The sequence below is a fragment of the Xyrauchen texanus genome, chromosome 19, assembly GCF_025860055.1.
Source record: "Xyrauchen texanus isolate HMW12.3.18 chromosome 19, RBS_HiC_50CHRs, whole genome shotgun sequence".
Lineage (NCBI taxonomy): Eukaryota > Metazoa > Chordata > Actinopteri > Cypriniformes > Catostomidae > Xyrauchen > Xyrauchen texanus.
The window spans coordinates 32783997-32806589 of NC_068294.1; the positions used below are offsets into that span (position 1 = coordinate 32783997).

The 22593-nt window shown below is 35.9% G+C and overlaps 1 protein-coding gene across 1 annotated transcript in view; it reads right to left on the bottom strand.

Annotated features, from left to right (window-relative positions):
• The window catches only part of slc36a1 (solute carrier family 36 member 1), a 48464-nt gene that overhangs the window by 18968 nt on the left and 6903 nt on the right, over nt 1–22593 (bottom strand). The window contains exons 9-11 of the mRNA XM_052149833.1: nt 20275–20373; nt 19990–20156; nt 18059–18228 (exon numbers count right to left, since the gene is read on the bottom strand). Coding sequence (XP_052005793.1) covers nt 18059–18228; nt 19990–20156; nt 20275–20373 — 436 coding nt within the window. The remainder of the gene's footprint in view (nt 1–18058; nt 18229–19989; nt 20157–20274; nt 20374–22593) is intronic.

Genomic DNA, 22593 nt, shown 5'->3' on the forward strand with positions numbered 1-22593 from the left:
ACTACACTACCCGCTGTGCTGAAGACCCGCTCTGATGGAGTACTGGTAGCACATATGCACAGATATTTCCGTGCTAATCTTGCCATGAACGGAAACCTTTTGTCGTTCGTTTTCCACCAAGTCAGCAGGTCCTCTTCCCCATCAATGGCCATTTCCTGCAGGTACATGGTAATTTCTGCCTCGACCTTTTGCTCATCAGTGAGTAAAATAACGAAATTACAGTTTTTAAGTGGAAAATAGTATTTATGTAAAGAGATATATTAAAATAAAAAGTGCACAACTCTTCTTAAGTGAAAGCTAAAAAAAAAAAATGCTTCACGTGTCGTGCAACCTACCGATAAAGCGCCGACGAGTCATTAGTTGTGTTAGTAAAATAACGAAATTATAATTTTTCATATAATTTTTGAAAATTATATGAAATTATATAATCCCAATTTCATATAAAGTAAATGCTCCAAATTGATATACATACACAAACACACACATTTGTTTCTATCGTGGTCAAACAAATTTGTGGCCCTACTGATATTGTTTTCAAACAGTTCTAGGCGCTGGTGTAATTTTGATCATGCATTACAATTTTAAAATACAAGTTCTTGCATATTACAGCATTCTCAAGTCTTTATATAAACAGGTTCAAAATGACACTTAACAACTTCTTTGTACAATTTTTATAGCATAGTTTATAAAAACATAAAATTATATTAGGTCAGATCCAAATCACCTTCATGGAAGATGTCATGAAGTTTCAGACCAAAAAGTTCAAGTTAACTTAATGTTAATTGGTGTTAAAAGTTTAAACGGTTCAAATTGACCTGAAACTGCATTCAAGGGTTAAACAGCTGCTTTGCCATGACTAAGTAGTTTTTGAAAGGCTGTTGTGCAGCGTTGTATGCTTTGTACAGCATTACAGGTATAGGATGCTTTTATTCTAGCAATTGCAGCTGTCAAATATATGATGTATGCTAATCTCTGGTTAGTAGCAGGAAATGGTGTCATTCTTGTAATAATAGACAAGAAACAACGAAGCAAGTATTTTAGCCAACATAACTTGTGCATGCCTGTCACAGGTATACCAAATGCTTGTAAAGACAAGATGAGAATGATAGCTGAACATATTACAAGCTTGTATGTGCATGTAAGCACACATACAGTACAGACACGCACACACATTTGTTTTCTATCATGACTTTTATTGTTTTTAATATACTGAGCTAATTACATTTTATATCCCCTAAACATAACAGAAAGCTTGCTGCATTTTTACATTTTCATTAAGCCTTAATTTATTATGTTAATTACAGCATTTTCCTCACGAGGACCTTTGGCTGATCCCCACAATGATTCCAGGTTTTCCTAACATTGAGCGGACATTTTGCTAAATAAATATACCAATGGGACACACCACAGGCTTGTTTTCAATTTTTTATTCAATTTTTTTTTTTTCAGGACATATTTTATTTATTAATCGTCTTTACAAATGAGGACCTCCCAAAATGCCCCCAAATGGAGATTTTGTCAGATTCAACTCACTTTTGGGGATAATTCAGAGCCCTAACTATAGTAAAGCATTTTGGATTGAGGGAATGTAGTTTTTAATGTTGTGTGTGACACAACAATTACAAGCTGACAATATCTCAACAGTTCTTTTACAAAATAAATAAAGGTTTCATGAGGCAGACAGAAACAGAGAGACATGGTCATGTCTTCAGTCATAGATGCTCATCTGTGCATGTCCGTGATCCATTTTTTATCATTCATCTGTTTTACAGTATATAGTCCATTTCAATGGCACACTTGGCTGCTGCAAGACAACACCACTTACATTTCTTGGAGATTTTAAGAGTCAGATATTAAACTTAAACAGAGAGAGGTCTTGTGGTTTAGCCATATGCTTTGCCTTTGGATATATTTGCTGCTTTCAAAGAAAGCCACTCTGTTCTGTAAATCTCCACCCAAAGAGACGTTCTTCTCAAAACACTGCTATAACACTGGAATATAAATGCCATATATCAAAGTAAACTAATGCATAAAATGCATATTTTGACAATTCCATACCTCATCTGAGTTACATTTTCAGACCCACTAAAATTTTAATGCAACGGATCTTTGAGGATAGCATCTTTTCAACATGCTCAATAACTCTGATCAAAAATCTACCCAGACCGCATTTTTAGGATGGTTTCAAAAGACCATATTTTTGTCACCTTCAAAGATGCCTTCTTTTGGCCAAAATCTAAACAGCGACATGTGACGCAATGGTCAAAGATGTCCATCTAGTTCTTGTTTAGATGGAAAAACAATTGAAAAACTGGAAGATTATGCAAAAATGCATTAGGTGTGAAGAGCCCTTAAGAAGGCAGTCTATGTATCTGGAAGAGAACAAGGCAGCTCAATAGGTTTTGGAACAGAGCTTATGTGTAACATTCAGAATAGTTTGATTATATTCTGTCGTGTCAAACAGATGCTGGGCTCTTTTCTATGACCTCAATACAGCAAAATTATAATAAGGCTGATAACAGGTGAATAGGAAAACATCAGGTTTCATAAGAACTCGTTAATTTGAAAGCAAACAGAACACAAAAAAACATCAGCCAGGACAGTGATTATCAACCAAACAAAAAGGAAAAAAAACAATATCTGTCAAAGAAACTGGGGATTTTCAACATCATTTTTAAATTAACTAGGCCATATACTGAAGATTAATCTTATATGTTCTCTGTATTAAGGATTCAATCTCTAAACTGTTTTATTCATAGTTCAAAGGCACATTTTAACATCATCTTGAAGATTCACATGTATGTTTTTGCAGTGACCAATGTTCTTAAAAGGTTTTGCAATTTCAAGAAACACCACTTAACTGCTGCATGTTTAATAGTAGCAGTCAGATCACGTATTCTTCAGTCAAGGTATTGGATCACGTATTCTTCAGTCAAGGTATTGCCAAACTCAAATGGAACACATCATAGCCGTGGCCTCTGCTTAATCTGCAAGCTTTAAAATGGATTGATTTTAAAGCAGTGATGTGACAAGATGAACAGAACACTCTGCCTTTTTGTCCATCTCCTGCTGTGCTCTTCCATGGTCTTTGGGGTTCTTCCAAGTACTTCATACAACTGAGGAGGAGTGTGGGGAGATGCAAAGATCTATTTTCTAATTCACCTGGATTTGCAACTATATCAACCTGGCTGACACACCATTTAAAGCTCAGATGATCCCTACATGGTCCTAACATCAAAAAGCCTTAAGAATATCACATACATTTTTGGAATAAAGGAGTTAATCGGCAGCCTTAAGATTCCAACAAAAGCCATGTGATAAGAGAGAGGTAGACATATCTTGAGCCTGTTTGCTAGACAAATGTGTCTGACATTCAATAGATGATCAGTTAAACCAAGCAACTGATGTGAAAGTTTGCTCACTGTCACATCTATTTAATAATACTCAGCATAGTTACCAAACAAATTCCTCAACTTTTCATACCCAAGTGTTCCTTCTTGGAAAGAGTGCTTCACTTTATAAAGCTGTGCTTATCAGTTTACATATACTTTTTCTCATAAGTTTACAACCCTCTTGCAGAATCTATAAAATGTGTAGCTTGTATAAGTTTAATATCTGCCATGTCAAATAGCTTAATCAAGGCCGTTCTAAATTCATAAATACAAAATGGTATGTTGTTCCTTTATTTTTAAAAAGAAATGCTTAACACATTGCAGATTTTTTAAGGGGTGTGTAAACTTACAAGCAGAACTTGTTTTGGTGGATTTCCAAGTTAAAACCATGTATCTGCATGAAAAATGAATAATAATTTAACAGAGAAAGAAGCAAAGATAGAAAGTCCTTTGCACTTCATATATACTTCAATAGAACAACAAAAGTGTTAAGAGGTTAATCAGCTCTTGGACAGAATCAATCATAACATGTCATATAGCCTTAGAAAAGAGCACATCAATCTCAGCTGATTTTCAAACCACAAGAACCAAACTATTCACCTGTAGGAAGGCTGAATGGCCATTATAAATTCTGCTAACTGCCCTTAACATCCGGGGTTCAGCAATCACTCCACGGCATTCATGTGAACATGGGAGATAACTTAATTTTAGCAATTGTCTCGGAGTATCAGTCTTGAAACACTTATCCTTCTTGAAATAGAAAACACATCCATTTCCCTCCAATTTGCATGTCAATTAAAATGGATTGTAAAGAATGAAGAGGAATTAGGAGAAAAAGATGAAAACAGAATTTTCAAAGCGTGAATGCATTGTAAAACTTCATTTGAAGTCGGGTTTTAAATCAAATCACAACACGAGAGCTTGCAAATAGCAAGCAAACACTGAATTGAGTCTATAATCAAGTTTAATTTCTATGTACATAAAATTCAAAAGGTTGAACTTAGCAAAACATAGGAAAATAAAACATTAGATCAGATAGAAACAGTTTCATGACGGTCCAAAATCAGTGTATTTGGTCAGAGATTTTCAGAAATGTTGGACATGTTTTTATACCAAAGCAATTAAACTTGTTTAAACTGTAGTACAAGAAAGAAAGCGTATGCAACTGCTTATTAATTAATATCAGACATTGTCAGATGATTATGTCAGAGAGCTGCTCTTGATTATCAGTATTTTAATATTTCTTTTATAAAATGTCAAATGGGATGCTCATAGGAACTTTGTGATTCCAGTCATGGGTCAGGAACCGTCATGGGATTCTAAGGCTTTAAATTCATCCCTTTAAGGGAGTATCTTTAAACTGCAAAAAGAAAGCCTATTTGTGCTGTTTGATCTCATTTAAGGTAACGTGAGATCATATGAAACTCTACTGATGGCGCGCAAGAGCAGTACTGCAGCTCGAGTCTGATTGAGGAGAGGAAGAACACATAGCTCACAGTCCAGACGCACTCTAAACTTTACAAACTTCCTAAAAAGTTATGTAAATTTCAAAGTATGAGGGAATTATAATGCAAAAATATTGGGGACTCGATTTGGATGGCACAGTGGGAGAAGAAATCCAGCGTCAACTTGTGATGCTGACAAAGGTTGTTGCTGACATGGAGGATCTCACTGTAATACGTCGATAGATTATGGCGATGGAAACAAAATTCTCTCAGTTGGTTACAAGAGTGGCAGATGTTGAGAAATGGATTGATTATCTGGAGTCATCGGAGAGGGAATTATCCGCTAATCCGCCCGCGACCAAAATGGGAAACATTTTGAAAAACTGGAAAATCTTGAAAATTGGAGAAATAACATATGGATTGTTGGAATTCCTGAGCATGAAGGCAGATATATGGTGAAATTCCTAGACAAGCTCTTCACGAGTCTGCTTGATATAACAGGCCATAAGCTGGAAATCGAGCGATCTCACAGAGTCCCGGCTCGCAGATCTGCTGAGGGAGACAGGCCCCGATCAATTCTGGCCAAATTTCTAACATCATCCGATAAAGATCTTGTGTTGCATGAGGTGAGGAGCAACGGAAAGCTTTCTTGGAAGAATCACAATATTTTCTTGTTCCTGGACTTTGCAAATTCGACGAGAGAGAGAAGAAACTCGACAAGGAGTGTAAGAAACCCTTGCATCAACAGAAGATCACTTTTGCACTGATGTTTCCGGCCATACTGAGAATAGAAACAAAGGATGGCTGCAAAGTTTTTACATGTCCCAAACAAGCACTGTCCTTAACAAATACATTGGAGTGAGTAAGCCATTTGGTGTTTCTTATGTGAGTGGATTGACTTGTTGAACATGTACTCTATTGTGTGAGGAAGCTAGGCACCATTTTTGTTTCCGTTTGTGTTGGTTCTGTTTTGTGGAATATCCCTTCTCCTTCAAGAAACTTTTGCATTGACAGAGGATTGCTTTTGCACTGGGGTTCACAGCCAAAGGATGTCTCTTATAAAGTTGATGGACTGAGTAAGTCATGGTGTATTTTTTATATGTGGCCTGAATTTGACTCTTGACCATCCGAAGAACAGGGACGCCTGTTTTGTTTCTTTATATGCTGGTTCCACCTAGCGGCTGGAGTTTGATTTGTGGAATAGCACTGTTTCGAGACAGTTCTGGATGAATCTGTTTGTTCCTTGTGCTTATGCCTATTGTTGGCTAGAGTTTGTTTTGTAGAGTGTTTTTGCGGGACATTGGAATGTTTACGTCATCTACCGCGCTGTTGTGCGTGGGGTAAATGAGTTTCTGTTTGTTTGATTCTGGTGGATGTTCAGGTTTTGATTGTCATACTAATGTTGGAATGTGGTCTTTATAATCTTTTTTTTGACCCACAATAAATTTTTTCTAGTACATCAAAATGTCAAATGTTGATATGATTGGGTTATCTTTCTCCACGTGGAATGTGAATGGTTTGGGGCACCCCATAAAAAGAAGGAAGGTTATTTATTTTCTTAAGTGTAAGAAATCTGACAGTGTTTGTTCAAGAAACACATCTTTCCTCGCAGGAAGCTGAAAAATTTGGGAAGATATGGGGTGGGCATTTTTTATTTAGTGTTAGCGCAAGTAAGGGCAGGGGAGTCATTATATTTTTAAATAACATCTACAATTCAAATCTCTCAAACAGATTTAAGATAAACTGGGGAGAATCATTATTGTTTTAGCAGAAATTCAGGGGCAAAGGTTGGTTTTGGCTAATATTTTGGCATGATCTTGAAGGGATTTTGGAAATGTATGGGTTTGGGAGTACATTTATTGGTTGGATTAATTTACTTTATAGACACCCTGTAGCAGCGGTACAAACAAGTGGATTAATTTCAGATTATTTTACTCTGAATAGGGGCACTCGGCAGGGTTACCCTCTTTCCCTATTAATGTTCTGTCATTAGCAGCCACGATAAGAAAGGAGGTTGATTTTCCAGGTGATGGAGGGAGGTGTGGTGCATAAGCTTCTGCTTTATGCAGATGATGTTATATTATTTGTCTCTGAACTTACTAGATCTATGCCTTGCCTCCACAGAATTATTCATTCCTTTTCCAAGTTCTCAGGATACAAATTCAATTGGTCTAAATCCGAAGCTTTGCTCTGACAGCATACTGCCCAGTAACAGCTTTTCAGCCGGGCACTTTCCAGTGGCCCAAACTGGGCATTAAGTGTTTGGGTATTTTATTCCCAGCAAATTTGTCTGATTTAGTTAGTTAATTTTGACCCTTTAATAAAAAGGTTTTCGAGTGACATGGACAGGTGGGCTTCATAAAATTTTTCGATGATTTGGAAGGTTAATGTTATTAAAATGAACTGTATTCCAAAATTCAATTACCTGTTACAGTCACTCCCTATAGATGTTCTCCCTCTCTTATTTCGAGCAATTTGATAGCATAACGAAGTCCTTCATTTGGAATGGTAAACGAACCAACCTATATTTAAAAAAAAATTACACAATCCGATTGACAAAGGTGGGCAAGGCCTACCTAAGATTTAGTTTTTTTATTATGGGTTCAGTCTCAGGCATTTGGCTCGTTGGTAACTTCCACCTGAAAGAGCCCCTCCTTGGTTTTCTATTGAAAAGGAAGTCCATGCCCCTATTTCGCCATTGCAAAGCCTTTCTATCAAACTAACTGGAAAAGATAAGTCACACCCCATTATTTCACATTTGCACGTGATTTGGACAAGAGTGGCCAGAGTATTTAGTTCAGACATTTATTTAAAATGTTGCCTCAAGCATATGGCTAAACCCCAAATTATGTATCATCAAGTTCCTTTCTGTTGGTCAGAGTGGATTGTGAGGGGGGTTACTACACTCAGCAACCTGTATGAGTGTGAAGTGTTGAGATTTTTGAGAATTTAGGTAATCATTTTGGGATTCCCAGATTTCAGTTTTATAGGTATTTACAGCTGCGCCACATGCTCTGTACTATTTTTGGGAGTAACAGTAACGTCTCTTCACTATCATAAAATATTAGGACCAAAATAAAAATACTTTTCATAGTACAAATAGAGAGAAAACGGAGTAAAACATGAACAAACATCACCATCATGATTCCAAGACAACCCAACTTTATATTTCTTCTAAACCTGATGAAATTTCACAATTCCCAAATTATCAATGAAAGAGTGTATCAACGAAATCAAAGATTGGATGGCCAGAAATTTCCTTCTACTCAATTCTGACTCAACAGAGGTACTATATATTGGACCAAAAACCTCTACAAATAAGCCGCTAATATATAATTAGTCTCTCGATGAAAATACTGTTGCGTCGTCTTCTACAGGAAAGAACATAGGTGTTATATTTGATACCAATCGGTCCATTGAAAATAAAATTTCCAATGTTTGTAGAACAGTATTTTTCTACCTCAGAAATATTGCTAAATTACGACACATGCTTTCTGTTGCTAATGCCGAAAAAAACGAATTCATGCGTTCATGACCTCAAGACTAGATTATTGTAATTAATTATTGGGAGGATGTACTGCAAGTTCAATAAATAAACTTCAATTTGTGACATTTGTCAGTGATTGTTTTTTCGGACCAATTGTTTCCTGGTAGGGTGCTGTTGAGCATTTATATGGGATACCTGGGAGGAAGTTATTTTAGGAAGCACAAATGTGATTGCAGTCTCTCCTTCTCCTTTGTATACGGGGTGTGCAGGTCATTCCAGGTTATGCCTCCTACTCACTATAAAGACGTCAGATTGTGGTACCGTTCATATTACACAACTGTCTGTCTCGTCATGGAAGTCGTAGAGTTTTCAAATTACACAAAGAATCGCAATGGGGTGAATGCATTACAAAACATTTCACTATTGATGAATCCCCAACAACTCTGCCAACTCTGACACTCGAGAAGTGATATGAGATATGAAAACAAATGCACAATCATGTTATGCATTTCAGAATATGATGTGTATGTTTTTAATCACCAGAAAGGCATATATTTTATTGGTTACAATTTGAAAAAGTACCTCCTACTGAAAAATCTACCCATTTGCTTACCTGACTGTCCAAGAGAATTGGTAATTTCTCTCAAACTCTTCTCTTTCTCTACCCAGTTGTGGTACAGTTCAGATGAAACATAAAATAGGCAATGGTGCTCCTGCCAATGTTCCACCAATTTTTCCTTCATTTCTTCAGTCCAATGAGACTTTCTTGATACCACAGCCATGCTAGTTGATGTTCTGTTGCAGGTATATCAGGACTCCCCCCACTGAAACTTCCCGTGCCCAGTTTCTTGCTCTCTCATTGGCTGTAGGTCAACGTTGCAGTTGTATTCAGTCAAAACACATTTCACATTGCGTGATTCGGAATCACAGACAGGTCCAGATATTTAACATTCTAGATATCTCACTGACATCGCAGATGCGTTGGCACTTCTCTCAGATCACGTCTTTGATAATTCATACATTTCATTCTTCGCTAACAGGAGCAAGCTCTGATTTGCCTATGATTTCGGGCTTTTGTAGGCGATCTCCACAAAACTGTAGCCTAGTGAAAATCGGGCCTAAAATCGTGTAGTGTAAACTCGGCATTACACTGCTGGGTGTATGACAGAGTCACAGCTTGAGCGTTGACTCGGCCACAACTCTGCATTTAATGATGAAGTACTACGGCTTGTGGTTTATAGTTGTGGTTCATGCGATTCTTACCTTAGACAGAGTTCGTATCCCACGTTTGAGTGAGCGCTTGTAAATCGTGGTGGAGAGAGCAGATCACGCATCATGTAGCATTGTGTCAGTGTCAGGCATGGATGTTTTTTCATTCTTTAAATTAAGTTTGCAAGGAGTATTGCAGTTTAAACGAGGATACTCAGTGTTGTTTTGTTTATAGGGAGGGTAATTGGTAGGGATGTCATTTATTTTTATTTGGCCTCAAGTCGCCGGTTCATTTCCTTTATTGTTACGAAATTGCCTTGCTACAGAAGGCCTTTGTTTTGAACTGATTGTCTGGGCCCAGTAATTCAGCAGGTGATACTGTAAGAGTATAATATTGTTTTGTAATAATTGTGGGGGTTTTTTTGTCAATAATTTGTCTAACTATTATTGGTTGTATATATGCATGAACCAAAGACAACTACACTGATCATGAGGTATTTTTTTGGTACAGCAAGAATTTTTCTCATCCTTTTTTCCCTTTAACTTAGGAGCATGAAGACCTTTTTACCCTTTTTTTTCCCTTCCCCTGGGTTTTTGTGAAGGGCATGTATCAATTTTTGTTTTTGCTTTCATAAGAATTGTTCATGGATATGACATTTTTAATTATTGTATTTATTTTATTATAACCCACAAGGCATTGATGAACACTTATTTATGTTGGTATACTCTACCGTGGCTGTTGATGTAGTAAGGTATTAAAAGGTAAATGTTCCTGGGACAAGACTATAATTTGCTGTGCTCAAGTATTGCATTACTGAGTCATGTAATGAACAGAGAAAAGTTCAAACTGAATCTGTTGGATTCCTGTTCATTGTGTTATTTTTAATTTATAAGATAACAATTTTTCTATTACATTTACACCAACTATCTTGTTAATTTTAACTGAATTTAATTTAATAACCGTGGTTGTTTTAACCCCAGGCCAACACCGCTACAAATTGTTCAAAATGCAGCTGCCAGAGTGCTGACTACAACCCCAATTCCAAAAAACTTGGGACAGTATGAAGAATGCTAATAAAAACAAAAAGGTGACATGTAAACTATATTTCACCCTTTGCTATATTGAAAGCACTACAACAAAAAATTATATGATGTTTTACCTTTTTAATTTAAAATCAGATGACTGCAGCATGCTCCAAATTATTTGAGATGGGCCATTTAAGACTAATAACAATTTCACGAGTTAGAATTACTGGGCAATGTGAAACAGGAGATGTTAAACAGGTGAGGCAGCTGTGTCATAGTACATAAGGAGCCTCCAAAAACTGCCTAGTTCTTCAAGAGCAAGGATACTTCGAGACTTGTCAATTTGCCAACAGATACTTCAGCAAATAATCCAGCACTTTGAGAACAATGTTCTCAACACACACTCACAGCAAAACTGTCAGTATTTGTAAGACTTTTTTTAATCTGGCTATATAGTATGATACTGTGCGACTGCACACGTTTGTATTATTAAGACCTTCACTACAGCCAATGACGTTGCTGGACATCGTTCCCATCTAATACGTGACAATTACTTGCTTCTGTCACACACAACAGCTTCCTATCATGTTTACACATGCTACTGATTGGTTAAGTTTAGATAAGGGGTTTTGGTTAGGGCATAATATTAGTAAGCATGTCCTTAATGCCTCATGTGTGGAACTCATGCTTACTTCCACATTAGACATGCAGGAATTTTCATATGATGAAGACACAGTGCAAAATCATATGAAATAGCCAACTTATAGTGCTTTCAATATAGCAAAGGGTAAATATAATTTACAAATCACTCCTTTTTGTTTTCAGCAGCATTTTTCATACTGTCCCAACTTTGTCAGCACTGGGGTTTTAGAACCAAGAAATATGATCATATTAGCCCAATTTTATCATCGTTACATTGGCTTGCTGTTAAATTTCATATTCATTTTAAACTTCTGTTAACTACATTCAAATAAATTAATCCAGCCAGTTTATAGTTCCTAGAATATCAAAATCCACAGAAGGAGGCAGATAGTCTCCCTAAGATTGTTCGGGAGCAGACACACTCTAAGTCTAGACTAAAGTCTCACCTATTTAGCGAGGCATACACCTAATTTATCCATCAACCCACAATTAGGCTGCTTTAGATAGGTCTGCCGGAACCAAAAATATTTCTCAGAAACATTTCTCATAATCTATAAATCTGCAATAAATTGAATGGCATCTACACTAATATTATTCTATTTGTTTCTCTGTCTCAACCTCAGGATTCATATCCCAAGGTTACAAGAGCTAGCCAGATCCAGCTCCATTCCTGCTTGGTGTCAGACTCCACTGCTACATGTCGCTGGGTGATGATGGCGACAAACTACAGCCGGTGCTAGCAAGACATCACTTCAGTCTTTTACGATGGACTTCAGAGGATGAACTGATGCCAACTCCAACTTTAAGACATCAGATTCTTCATATGCCACTGCCTGAACTTTGGATTTAGGATGGACCCCACCAAACCTCTCCGAAATAACCAGTTAATCCAGGATGGACTTCAAAAGACATTAGTCATTAATCTTAAAGTTCATACTAAATCTTTGTTTAAACACTGCCTTAAAACTTACTTAGATTACAAACTTTTAAACCATGACTTGCACTGCACACAAATAACTAATATTGGCATTATATTCTGGCCCCACAGTGAGCTTGGCTTCTTCATAGGTTATTTTTCTCTATTAACCAACATCTAATGGAATTTAGTGATCCTTGCCACGGTCACCTTCAGCTTGCTCAATGGGGTTCTAAATACAATTATTATTTAACTACTTAGTAAATTATGTATAAAAATATATAATTATCATATTTAATCAAACTACACAATGATGACTCTACAGAAAATGAAACCGTAATATCTATATAGTCTTAAAGCATGATTTTCTGTAAGGCTGCTTTGAAACGATGCGTGTTGTGAAAAGCGCTACACAAATAAAAATCACTTGACAAGATGGATGATATAAAGCAAATTGTTACATCTTTACAGACGCTGAAACTGCAGCATTCCTTCTTGACAAGTAAGCTTGGCTAGGTCACCAACATTATATAAGCTATACTTAGAGACCAGTGGTGGGCTCTTTTGAATTGTGCCAGTAGGGAACACCTAGCAACCAACCAGAATACCCTAGCAACCACCTACAACACACTTGTATCATGACAGCAAATTTTCTTAAAAAAATCTAAAATATCTAGTTATATTTTTGTGATTTTAGATGTTGACATGTTGCTCCAATGCTCTTTGTGATACACTCGGTCTAGCTAATTCCAAGTGATGTCATCTTTTTGCAGAAGTACCTCTATAAACCCATTCCATATGTCAGATATATGTCAGTCGGCGGTGAAACCCCTTAAGCGTAAACGATCCGTCCTCTTGCCAAACTCTTGTGTTCTTGTTTTCTGACAGCATTTACTGTGACACATGCTTACTGCATTAATACTGTCAGCTCAGCCCAGCCACTGTTGGCCTTTGATGGATTCTGCAAACACTTGTGATCATATGAGTTGGAAAAGAATCTCAGCTCTGTGTACAAGATGAAGCCCGCTAGCCACTTTAAGGAGATCTATCAGGTGTCATACAATACATACCCTTCGTCTTTGTTCATCTCCGAGAAAAATGCACTCTTAACGACATCCTTTCTGTCCTCAAAGAGCCAATGCAGACACTTGACAGTGTTTGATTTTGGATTCACAATTTAAAAAAAAAAAGGAAAGAAAGACTTAAGATGCTAATATTACACAATGGATATTGCAGTGATTTACTGAGCAGAAAGAGGAATGATATGCATTATTCTGTGCTTGGCTTCATTACACTGGGACCATCCCAATGGATCGAGCAGGTCAGAATTTGGCAAAGCACAAACATGGATTGTGTAGTCTTTTCGCAACAAGTTCAAGACAATACGACTAAATAATTCAATAGGTCTGACACAGTGTTATTATTGTATAGGGAAACTAAAATGAATATAAAATGATAACATTTTGTTAACTAAACTACCTGTAAAACACTTTTTCAAGAATAAAAGTTTTACATTTTCAAGTAAAACTTTTACAACCCACCAACATTAAACGTGAAAATGCCACTAGATAGTGATAACACTAGATGGCCCTGAGAAATGTATCAATGTTAACATATTAAAATTATTTCAGTTACAGTATTAACTTTGGCAGCCCTAAGATACTTAAACTAAAAATTAAAACTAATCTGAAACTAGAAAACACTGAATAAAAAACTAAACTAGTCAGAGAGTGGACACTATGAAAACTAAACTAAGTTGATAAGACAAATTGAAAATTAAATAGAAATAAAAACTAATAAACCTGAACTGACAAGAGTTGCAATCTAATAAATCAGGCTGATATTTGGGATGGATATGGCACATGGCTCCAAAAGTAACATTACATAAAAAACATAAACCAGTCTGAGGAACACAGTATGACAGTTGTGACTTAACTGTATTAAGTAGAAATGTACAGTATTTGTTGGCTCCAAAAACCTAGCCCGACGTGAGTGACATTCAAATGGAGGGTGTGATGGTGGAGTATAAATGTCTGGTAGCTAAAGACCGGCTGAACTAAATGGTTAGTCGAGCATCCAGCACTCTGTCAAAATATCATTCTGAAGAAATGACAACAGATTTCAGTCGGTGCAATCTTGTAACTGCCCAGCTCAACGCTTGATGAACTGTGAAGGTGGTTCACCGAGGCACATCTTCACATCCTGTGTGTTTATTATTCAGAAAGATGACTGACCCATAATCACAGGCCTTACAACCTGTAATTGATCTGCTAAATCAACCCTGATTTTAGCGGGGAGAAAATCATTGCCTGCTAGTTATTTTTTTGTTTTGTTTTTCTGCATTTGATTTTATCCATATTTGGAAAAATGCGAGACATGACTTGGGTCTGTAACAAAGAGATAACTACAATATAAATTTACAAGAAATGCGCTCTTTTCTGTTTTGTTTTTGCACAGCTCTCTGGAATACTTGAATCTGATAGGTCAATCCCAGCATTCTGTGGTCAAATATTTTTGTATATTAACCACTAAACTGTATTTGTTTTTTACTGGTGCCCCTGGATCTTCTACACTGTTGTAGTTCATCAAATCAATGTTTCATGTCCATTTATTACCTTATTTGGTAATAAGACATGAAAAAAGTGGGATAATGTAATACAATAAATATAAAATAAACTCTGCTTCGCGTTGGGGTCCTGAATACCCTGTCAGTGTTTATTTTACGATAATAACTGGCTGCCTATACATTATGCCCATGGTTGGGAGGGTTACTTTTAAAATGTATTCCACTACAGATTACAGAATACATGAAGTAAAATGTAATTTGTAACATATTTCATTAGATTACTCAAGGTCAGTAACATATTCTAAACATTTTGGATTAATTCTTCAGCACTGGTAGATTTTTACTATAGAGTTTTGACTATAAACATAAAAATACACATTAAAAATAAATTCTCTGAAAAACTAAATATCTTATTCAGTGTTGTTTCTAAAACAAGATAAATCAAATTGATCTTGTTTCAAGGATTTTTAGATATTTTTACAGGAAAACAATACAAAAATTATTATCAAGAATACGATTTTTGCCCTAATATCAAAGGTCTAACTAGAAAAAGTAATTATGATCTAACATGAATTGTCTTGATAAAACATATGATCGTGTCTGGTAACGTGTGCAGGTAAAAAGGCTAGAAATAGAATTTTAGCTTAGTGTAAAGCTGACAATTCACACAAGGTTTATTTCTATTACTTGTGCTCCAAACATACTTCTCTGTCTACTCGTATGAATGTAACGTCATAAGAAAGTGTTTCACCTCTGTTCAAATGCACTTTGGATCTCATAATTTATATGTATAAATGTTTTCCATCTGAAAGGACTAAATATTAAATTAAACGAATACAATAAAATGCAAAGTAATCTCTTCAGTATTCAAAATACTTTTTGAAATTAACCATTCTAATTGTAACTGTAGTGGAATAGTTACTTATATTTTGTATTTTAATTTAGTAATCATGTTACATGTATTCCGTTACTCCACAACCCTGATTATGCCTTCCTTACAGTTATTAAAACAATGGCTGTATTTTACAGCTTTTCTTCCCGATTCTGCTTGCTTTATAACAAATTTTCCGTGCAATGCTTTCAAGAGAAAGATTGTAATAACTAAAAGCGATTTTTAAGGCAATGTGTCATTGTTTTCTTTCACTTATATGGTAAAAGCAATGAATGACAATGCATTTCTTTTGTCATGTTAATTTCATTTGATATGAATGTGAGCAACTCATTGTGAATAAGGAACAATTTTTTTTTCAGCTCTCTAATTAAAAGTATAGAGCAATAACTTTCTATGAAGGAGAAGATTTTTGTGTAGTCTGTGTGCAGTTAAAAAAAATTTAAAGGTCTGAATAAAATGTTATTTTCTATTACAGAAGAGTGTAACAGTGCAATAGACACAGTTAACATCCAACTACCTCAAGGTCAGAGAGCATGCCATTCCCACATGCAACTTCATACAGGATCAAGAACGGAAAAACATGCAGGTGAGGAGATAAACAGTTTCTTCAGAGATTTTTTTTTTTAATGCATAACATTTCACAGCACATTACGACATGCCATTTCCATTTACTTCTCTTTACAAGAGCCAAATTATGTTTATTTAATTTTTCAACATTATCATGCACAATGCCCTGGGTGATTTAAACTCAAAAGGCTTCTATTCCTGCCCCTGCTGCCCCATGTCACCTGTGACATGATCACAGGGGGTTTGCAAACAAACAATGTTTACAATGCTCAATTTAACTAACCAAATATAATTCCACAGCTGCAGATCCGACTCCAGGTCAACGCCACAATGCAGACAATTTTTCCTCCACACATGAGAGCCATTAGCATGACCACTAAAATGGCCCCCCACCAATACTGCTTTAATGTCTCTGCTTTAAAATTCTAGCCATAATACGAATGAATACTGTATGTATGTAGGCTATATTTTAGATCCCCCTGTGGTCATGGAGACTAGTTAAATTATATTAAGATTAATAGGCTGTTCCTGTAAGTGGAAGCAGTGTTAACAGGGTGAGCGTTCAGGGTGATGGAGTGTTCAATATTGCCACCTATTGAAGAAAACACTTCAGAGCAGAACAGCATGTGAGATCACACCTCACATGTCAAACAGGTATTAATCTCGGTTTTGAAGGCAAATCAATATAACTGTTAAAAAAAGCTAACCTCGGATGTTTCAAAAAATATTAGGGCCTGGGATGTGGGCGATGTGCAAAAATCAAGTGTGGTGGGTTAGCAAGCATGTGGCGTTTATTTACTGCTATCAAAAATATTGCAATCAGAGGACACAGACATGGTTACCACCAAAAACACCAAGAGGAACATGTTTATCATAAGTTCACTACTTGACCCTTCCAATGGAGTTTAATCAAAACACAGAGCACATTGAATTACAGCACCCCCTCCAGGAATCGCAGCACTGAATCACAAGAGGAAAATGTTCTGTTGGGCTAAATGTCCTGCTTATTTCAGAAAAAAAGGTGACAAAAGATTTTTTTAAAAGACACCATCTAACAATGACAAATGCTTTGCAAAGTAACCGAACACAACCTTGAGCTGTGGTGAAATGGAAAAACTTTGATAACTCGCACAAACATGTGCCAAAGCAAATGAGCCATTAAAAACTATTCTGATTTTTGACATAAACATACCCGTGCTGCATAATAGCAGATTAATTTTTTCAGCAAGATTGCTGGCGTGTGGACTTAAGTTAATGAAATCGTTGTGGTTGAGGGTCAGAATTTAACCAGGGCTTACATAAAAAATGACACTGAAATTGACAAAAATGGCCCCTAAATTCAAAAGGAGTCAAAATATTCTGTTTAATAAAATATTTATTTTAATATTATAAATTAATTATTCAGTCTATCCAAATATTCTATCTACTTTAATATTCTGATCTTAATATTCTAATTTAGGCCTAGCTATACACATTATTGCATAAAATATTGATGTTGATTTAAAAAGGTAAGCAATGTCTTTTTTTCCCGGAATACCACACACAAAATGTCTGTAGAACCTGACAAATTTGACAGAAATAGGTCTTGAGATAACATCTTAGTCTCTGTGAAATCCCTAAACCATATAGACAGCAGAAATGAGTCAGAGGCCTTTTCTTTATGCCAGTCATTTTATGTGGTCACTGACGTATTTTTGGAGGGTGGGATATTGGAGAAAGTGATATCTAAATCAGTGGCCAAGCCTTTCATTGTTATAGATATTAGAGGTAATAAATCCAAATTTAAGTATAAGCAATAACAGGATTCTAGATATGATTAGAAAACAATAGAGACTCACAAAGGGAAGTTAAGGAAGAAGTTAATTCTGGACACTGGTGTGGTGCATGAAAAGGTGATCTGATGCAGTACAACTTACATGTAAGGCCTACAAGAGCCACCCGGATGCTGAGGTCCACCAATAATGCCCATCTGGGATTGCATCGCGCCACCGCTGGCGGGATGAGAATTTCTGCTGACACGTAGAACTGTAGAGCGTATGTGATGTAGATTCCAAAAGAGTAAAGCAACTTCACGATCTGATATAACCTACAGAAGAGACAGAAGTGAAATTTAGAGATGCAAATATTTTAGAGAATTTGAGGTCCTGCAGTGTAACATGATATACCCTAATTAAAACTATTTTGTGACGAGGAGGAGGGCGTGACCGGGCCATGAAGATGCACGGCCGGCACCAAGTCACCTAATCAGCAGGGGCTGGTTGCACCAGCTGTGCGTAAATTCAAACTTACCATAGTTGAAGCGTAAATGGGCACCAAGTCACAATTTATGCACTACTAAATATTTGAGCTTTGCACCATTAAACTTACGTAGGACGTAACCCTACGTATAAACTAAATATTTACAGCAGCCTTAGCCCATGAATAACGAATGGATGAAATGGCAGCCAGTACATCGATGAGATTATCATTGATAATGAAGATAATGAACCATGGCTTTGTAATGAATGTGTGTATTTCTGAATTCTAAAGCCATTGATGTCAAATATTTGACAGAATGCATTAGATAGTTAAAGCATTTAATTGCTGTTAAATGAAAAATGTCAGCAGTCTTATGGAGAGAAATATAAAATATCAAGTATAACGGATTTCTTAAAAAAATAATGAAAACGCTCTAAGCAAGGAACACCAATCACTGCACTGTCACTACAACATGTGAATAGAAGACTATCACCTCTGCCACTGCTTCTGCAATTTGCTTTGAAATCACAATTCCCTGCTGATTTAACCATGCTGACAGACTCAATTGCAATGGCCGTTTTTGGGCCTGTGCCCAGTTACTAAGTAGTTTTCCGGTCAGCTTTATTGTTCACTTGAGCCCACTGACCAATATCGTCTGTATTCGCCTGCCATTAACAAGCTTATCTTTATGAACTCTGTCACTCTAATTTCCACCATATCCCAAATATTGTGCTGTGATAATCCACTATAATTCATCATTTATTTATATTGGGGGCTTGGTTGATTTTTTAAATGGGTGCTGCACAATTCATTCAGGTACTTTTTGATAAGGAAAGAAAAAAATCAGCACTGAACTTGGCTTTAATTGTTTTTGTGCAAAAATTTGTTTTGTGAGTATTTTATACTTTTGTTTCGTTTTGTTACTTCAGACTTTAAATAGGCCTTAAAATGGATATGTAGTTCACCTAAAAATTATAAATTTGTCATCATTTACTCACCCTCATGTCTTTTGATACATGTATGTCTTTATTTCTTCAGTGAAACACAAATGAGTTATTTATAGAAGAATGCCCAAGCTGCTATTAGTCTTTTCCATTCCATTCCATGAAAGTGAATAGCCATGTTACTGTCAAAAGAGATTTTCAATAGTGGAATATAGTGCACAACTGGTTTAGAATTCCTATATGGTGCTTTTTTGTCTTTTTTTTAAGCTTAACTGCATCTGGGTTCCATCCACTTTCATTGTATAGACGAGGGTTGCTCGGACATTCTGTAAAATTTCTCTTAAAGTTAAAGAAAGATCATTTTTATTACTGGGTGAAATCTGTAAGTCTGGGAATTGAGATTCCACTCAAATATTAATTTTGTACACCAAAATATACCATGTGCTATGTATTTATAATCAAAATCTATGGGGCAATAAATCATTTTAGATCTGTGTTAGGTCACCACTTGACATCCAATGTAAAATCTGGGTCCTGAAGCAAAATCATTCGAGAAACACTGCAAATGACAGACTTCAATTGTGAGTGCATTTCTGAACACAAATTGGATTTAAGCTGGTATAGTCCTTTAATTCTCTTAGGAATTAAGTCCCACAGAAACTTACCAACACAATGGTAAATTTAAAGTGATGCTGCCCCGAATATTCTCTCCAAAGCCAATGTAGCCAATGGTGCCCAGAGTGATGTAGAGGGTGGTGACGATACCCATGCCCAGATACAGAACCGTGGTAAAGTTTCTGGGATTCTGCATCTTATTCTCAAGAGGCAATACCTATAAATGTCAAAGATAGAGCATGACACCTTGTTGAATTAATGTTTTTAATACATTAATTTAAATAAAATTTCCATTGTGTCTACAAACATGTTGTTAAAACAAAAGCAAAACTTACAACTCCAATTCCCTCAAAGGCGAATATTGCTGTTCCAAAGAATAGAGGATAGTCAACTCCTCGTCCCGCCAATGGAAGGTCAATTGGGTAGGGGATATTCTGGGAATGCAAAACATGGCAGGATGAAATGTCTGACAGTCTGTGACATTGATGTGAATAATAAAATAAATAAGTTCAAATTAATAAATAAATAGGACAGATTTTGAATAAACACAAATTTTTAACACAAATGTCAGGCAAATGTACTCACTATACAACATTGGACCTATTCATAAAAGTTTTCAATGCAAGAAATAGCTGACACCACAGTCTGCCTGCATGTGGGAGTTTTTCCAACTAAAAGCACTTTCAAGTCTTAATTGATTTTTCTTTTAAGACTAACTACTTTTTAAAAATACATTTTCATGTTTTACCCCTGTCCCAGACCCAGAATTACAAAGAATGAAATAAACACGAACAACTTCACTATTTATATAAAAAAAATTATAAAAACAAAAAAGATTCTCAGTTATGGCTTCATTTCCATTGACACCAAAAATCTTGCCACAAAAGTTTTTTTTTGTTCGTTTTTTCCCCCAACGTTAGCATCCTTGTTTACCAAGTAGACAAAATTAGCCAATGTCACACAAACATCATTTTCCAGGAAATGTACTGCAGTTATCAAGTTAAATACCTATTTTGATGGTTTGTGTGAACAGCACATGTGGTACATTTACCGGTAAAGGCAACCCAACTATTTACCTGTAATTTACCTGGTTGCATGTGTGAAAGGGGCTATTGTCAGGGAAGAGCATGCTTGAGATGATATATGAGACATGAGATCACAGTAAATATCACATGAATATTTATTTTGTGTCATTTCAGATCAAGCTGTAATTTTGTCAGATCATGCAAATATGTGAATGCATTATTACTTAATTGTGTGCATTTAGTATACAAAAAAACACCAGTTATGAAATTAGCCTTAGCAAGACAAATGAATAGCAATGGAATGAATTCCAAAAATTATTAAAATGTTATTTACACCACATTTCATATCACCAGTCATTTTGAGGTGGAAATTAAATTTTAATTAACATCAATGACACTTGATCAACGGTTGGGTGGGAATCAGACAGAATTCTCCTGTGATGCATGCATCAACTATTGGACATTGTTATTAAATACATTGTTATTAAATAAACTGGTGAGTTTGAAAAGCGTGTTTCGAGAGAGTTCAATTAAAGTCCACAGTGCCAAAAATGTCCATTGATGAAGAAACACCCATATGGTGTGCTTGTACTATGGTTTAAGAGGCATTAAGAGGAATGTTCTTTTGGCAGCTCTGTAAACACACTTGAAACCCTTGACCATTCACAAAAAAAAAAAAAATGTCTAGCAAACAACAAACCAATCAGCAAAATGCAGCCAGCTTCCTCTTTCTGTTCCACCATGACAAATTTTCTTCCCCTTACTGAAAATGTGCATAACCCACTTGCCCATTTCTCACTGCATGCAGCAGTTGCCTGCTGATTACAAGCAGAAAGTATGATTTAAAGCATTTAAAGCTGTTCAGTAAGAATAGACTGTAAAAATTACGAAGCCCTGAAACCTGTTATTTACACTTAAATCTTCATCAATAACATCTGAGACTCAATCAGGAGGCCATGGGAGAAAGGTGTCTCCAGAGGACTGCTTTGTTTCAACATGGATGAGAATGATCAATTCAGCACCACTTGCATTTAATCATTGTACAGTGGCCTCAAAAATATTTGGGCACTTAGGCCACAAATGTATGAATTTCATTATATTAGAAACAAAATAAAAAAACAAGCATCTGTTAAACAAAGACGCTAGACCTTTCCTTACTCACCTCTTTGGAATACTTTTCTTAGCAGTTATTCATTTTTAGTGGATGTATGAAGTCAGTTTTCCTTATGTTCACACAGGGGTCCCAGCAGAATAACTACATGTATAGTTAATCACATTAACTCTAGTTCAACTAAATTTGACAAATAGAAAGTGTCCCAATTCATTAATACCTTTCATTTTTAAAAGTATTAGTATCAGAAAATCTATTTTTTCACATTTTGCTTGAAAGGTTTGCTTGCAGTATTGCTTTTCAAAAGTAATTACCACTTATTTGATATTATTATCTAATGGAATTATATTCATACATTCTGTGTGGTTTAAGCATCTGTACACTTTTCGGGGCCAATGAATGATAATGTGATGCACTCAGGATGTTGTACTATAAATAGGCTTATTAGTGTATGCATTATATTACTTATATTGCAAAAATGATGCAACATATAGCAAAATTGGTTACTAATATAGGAC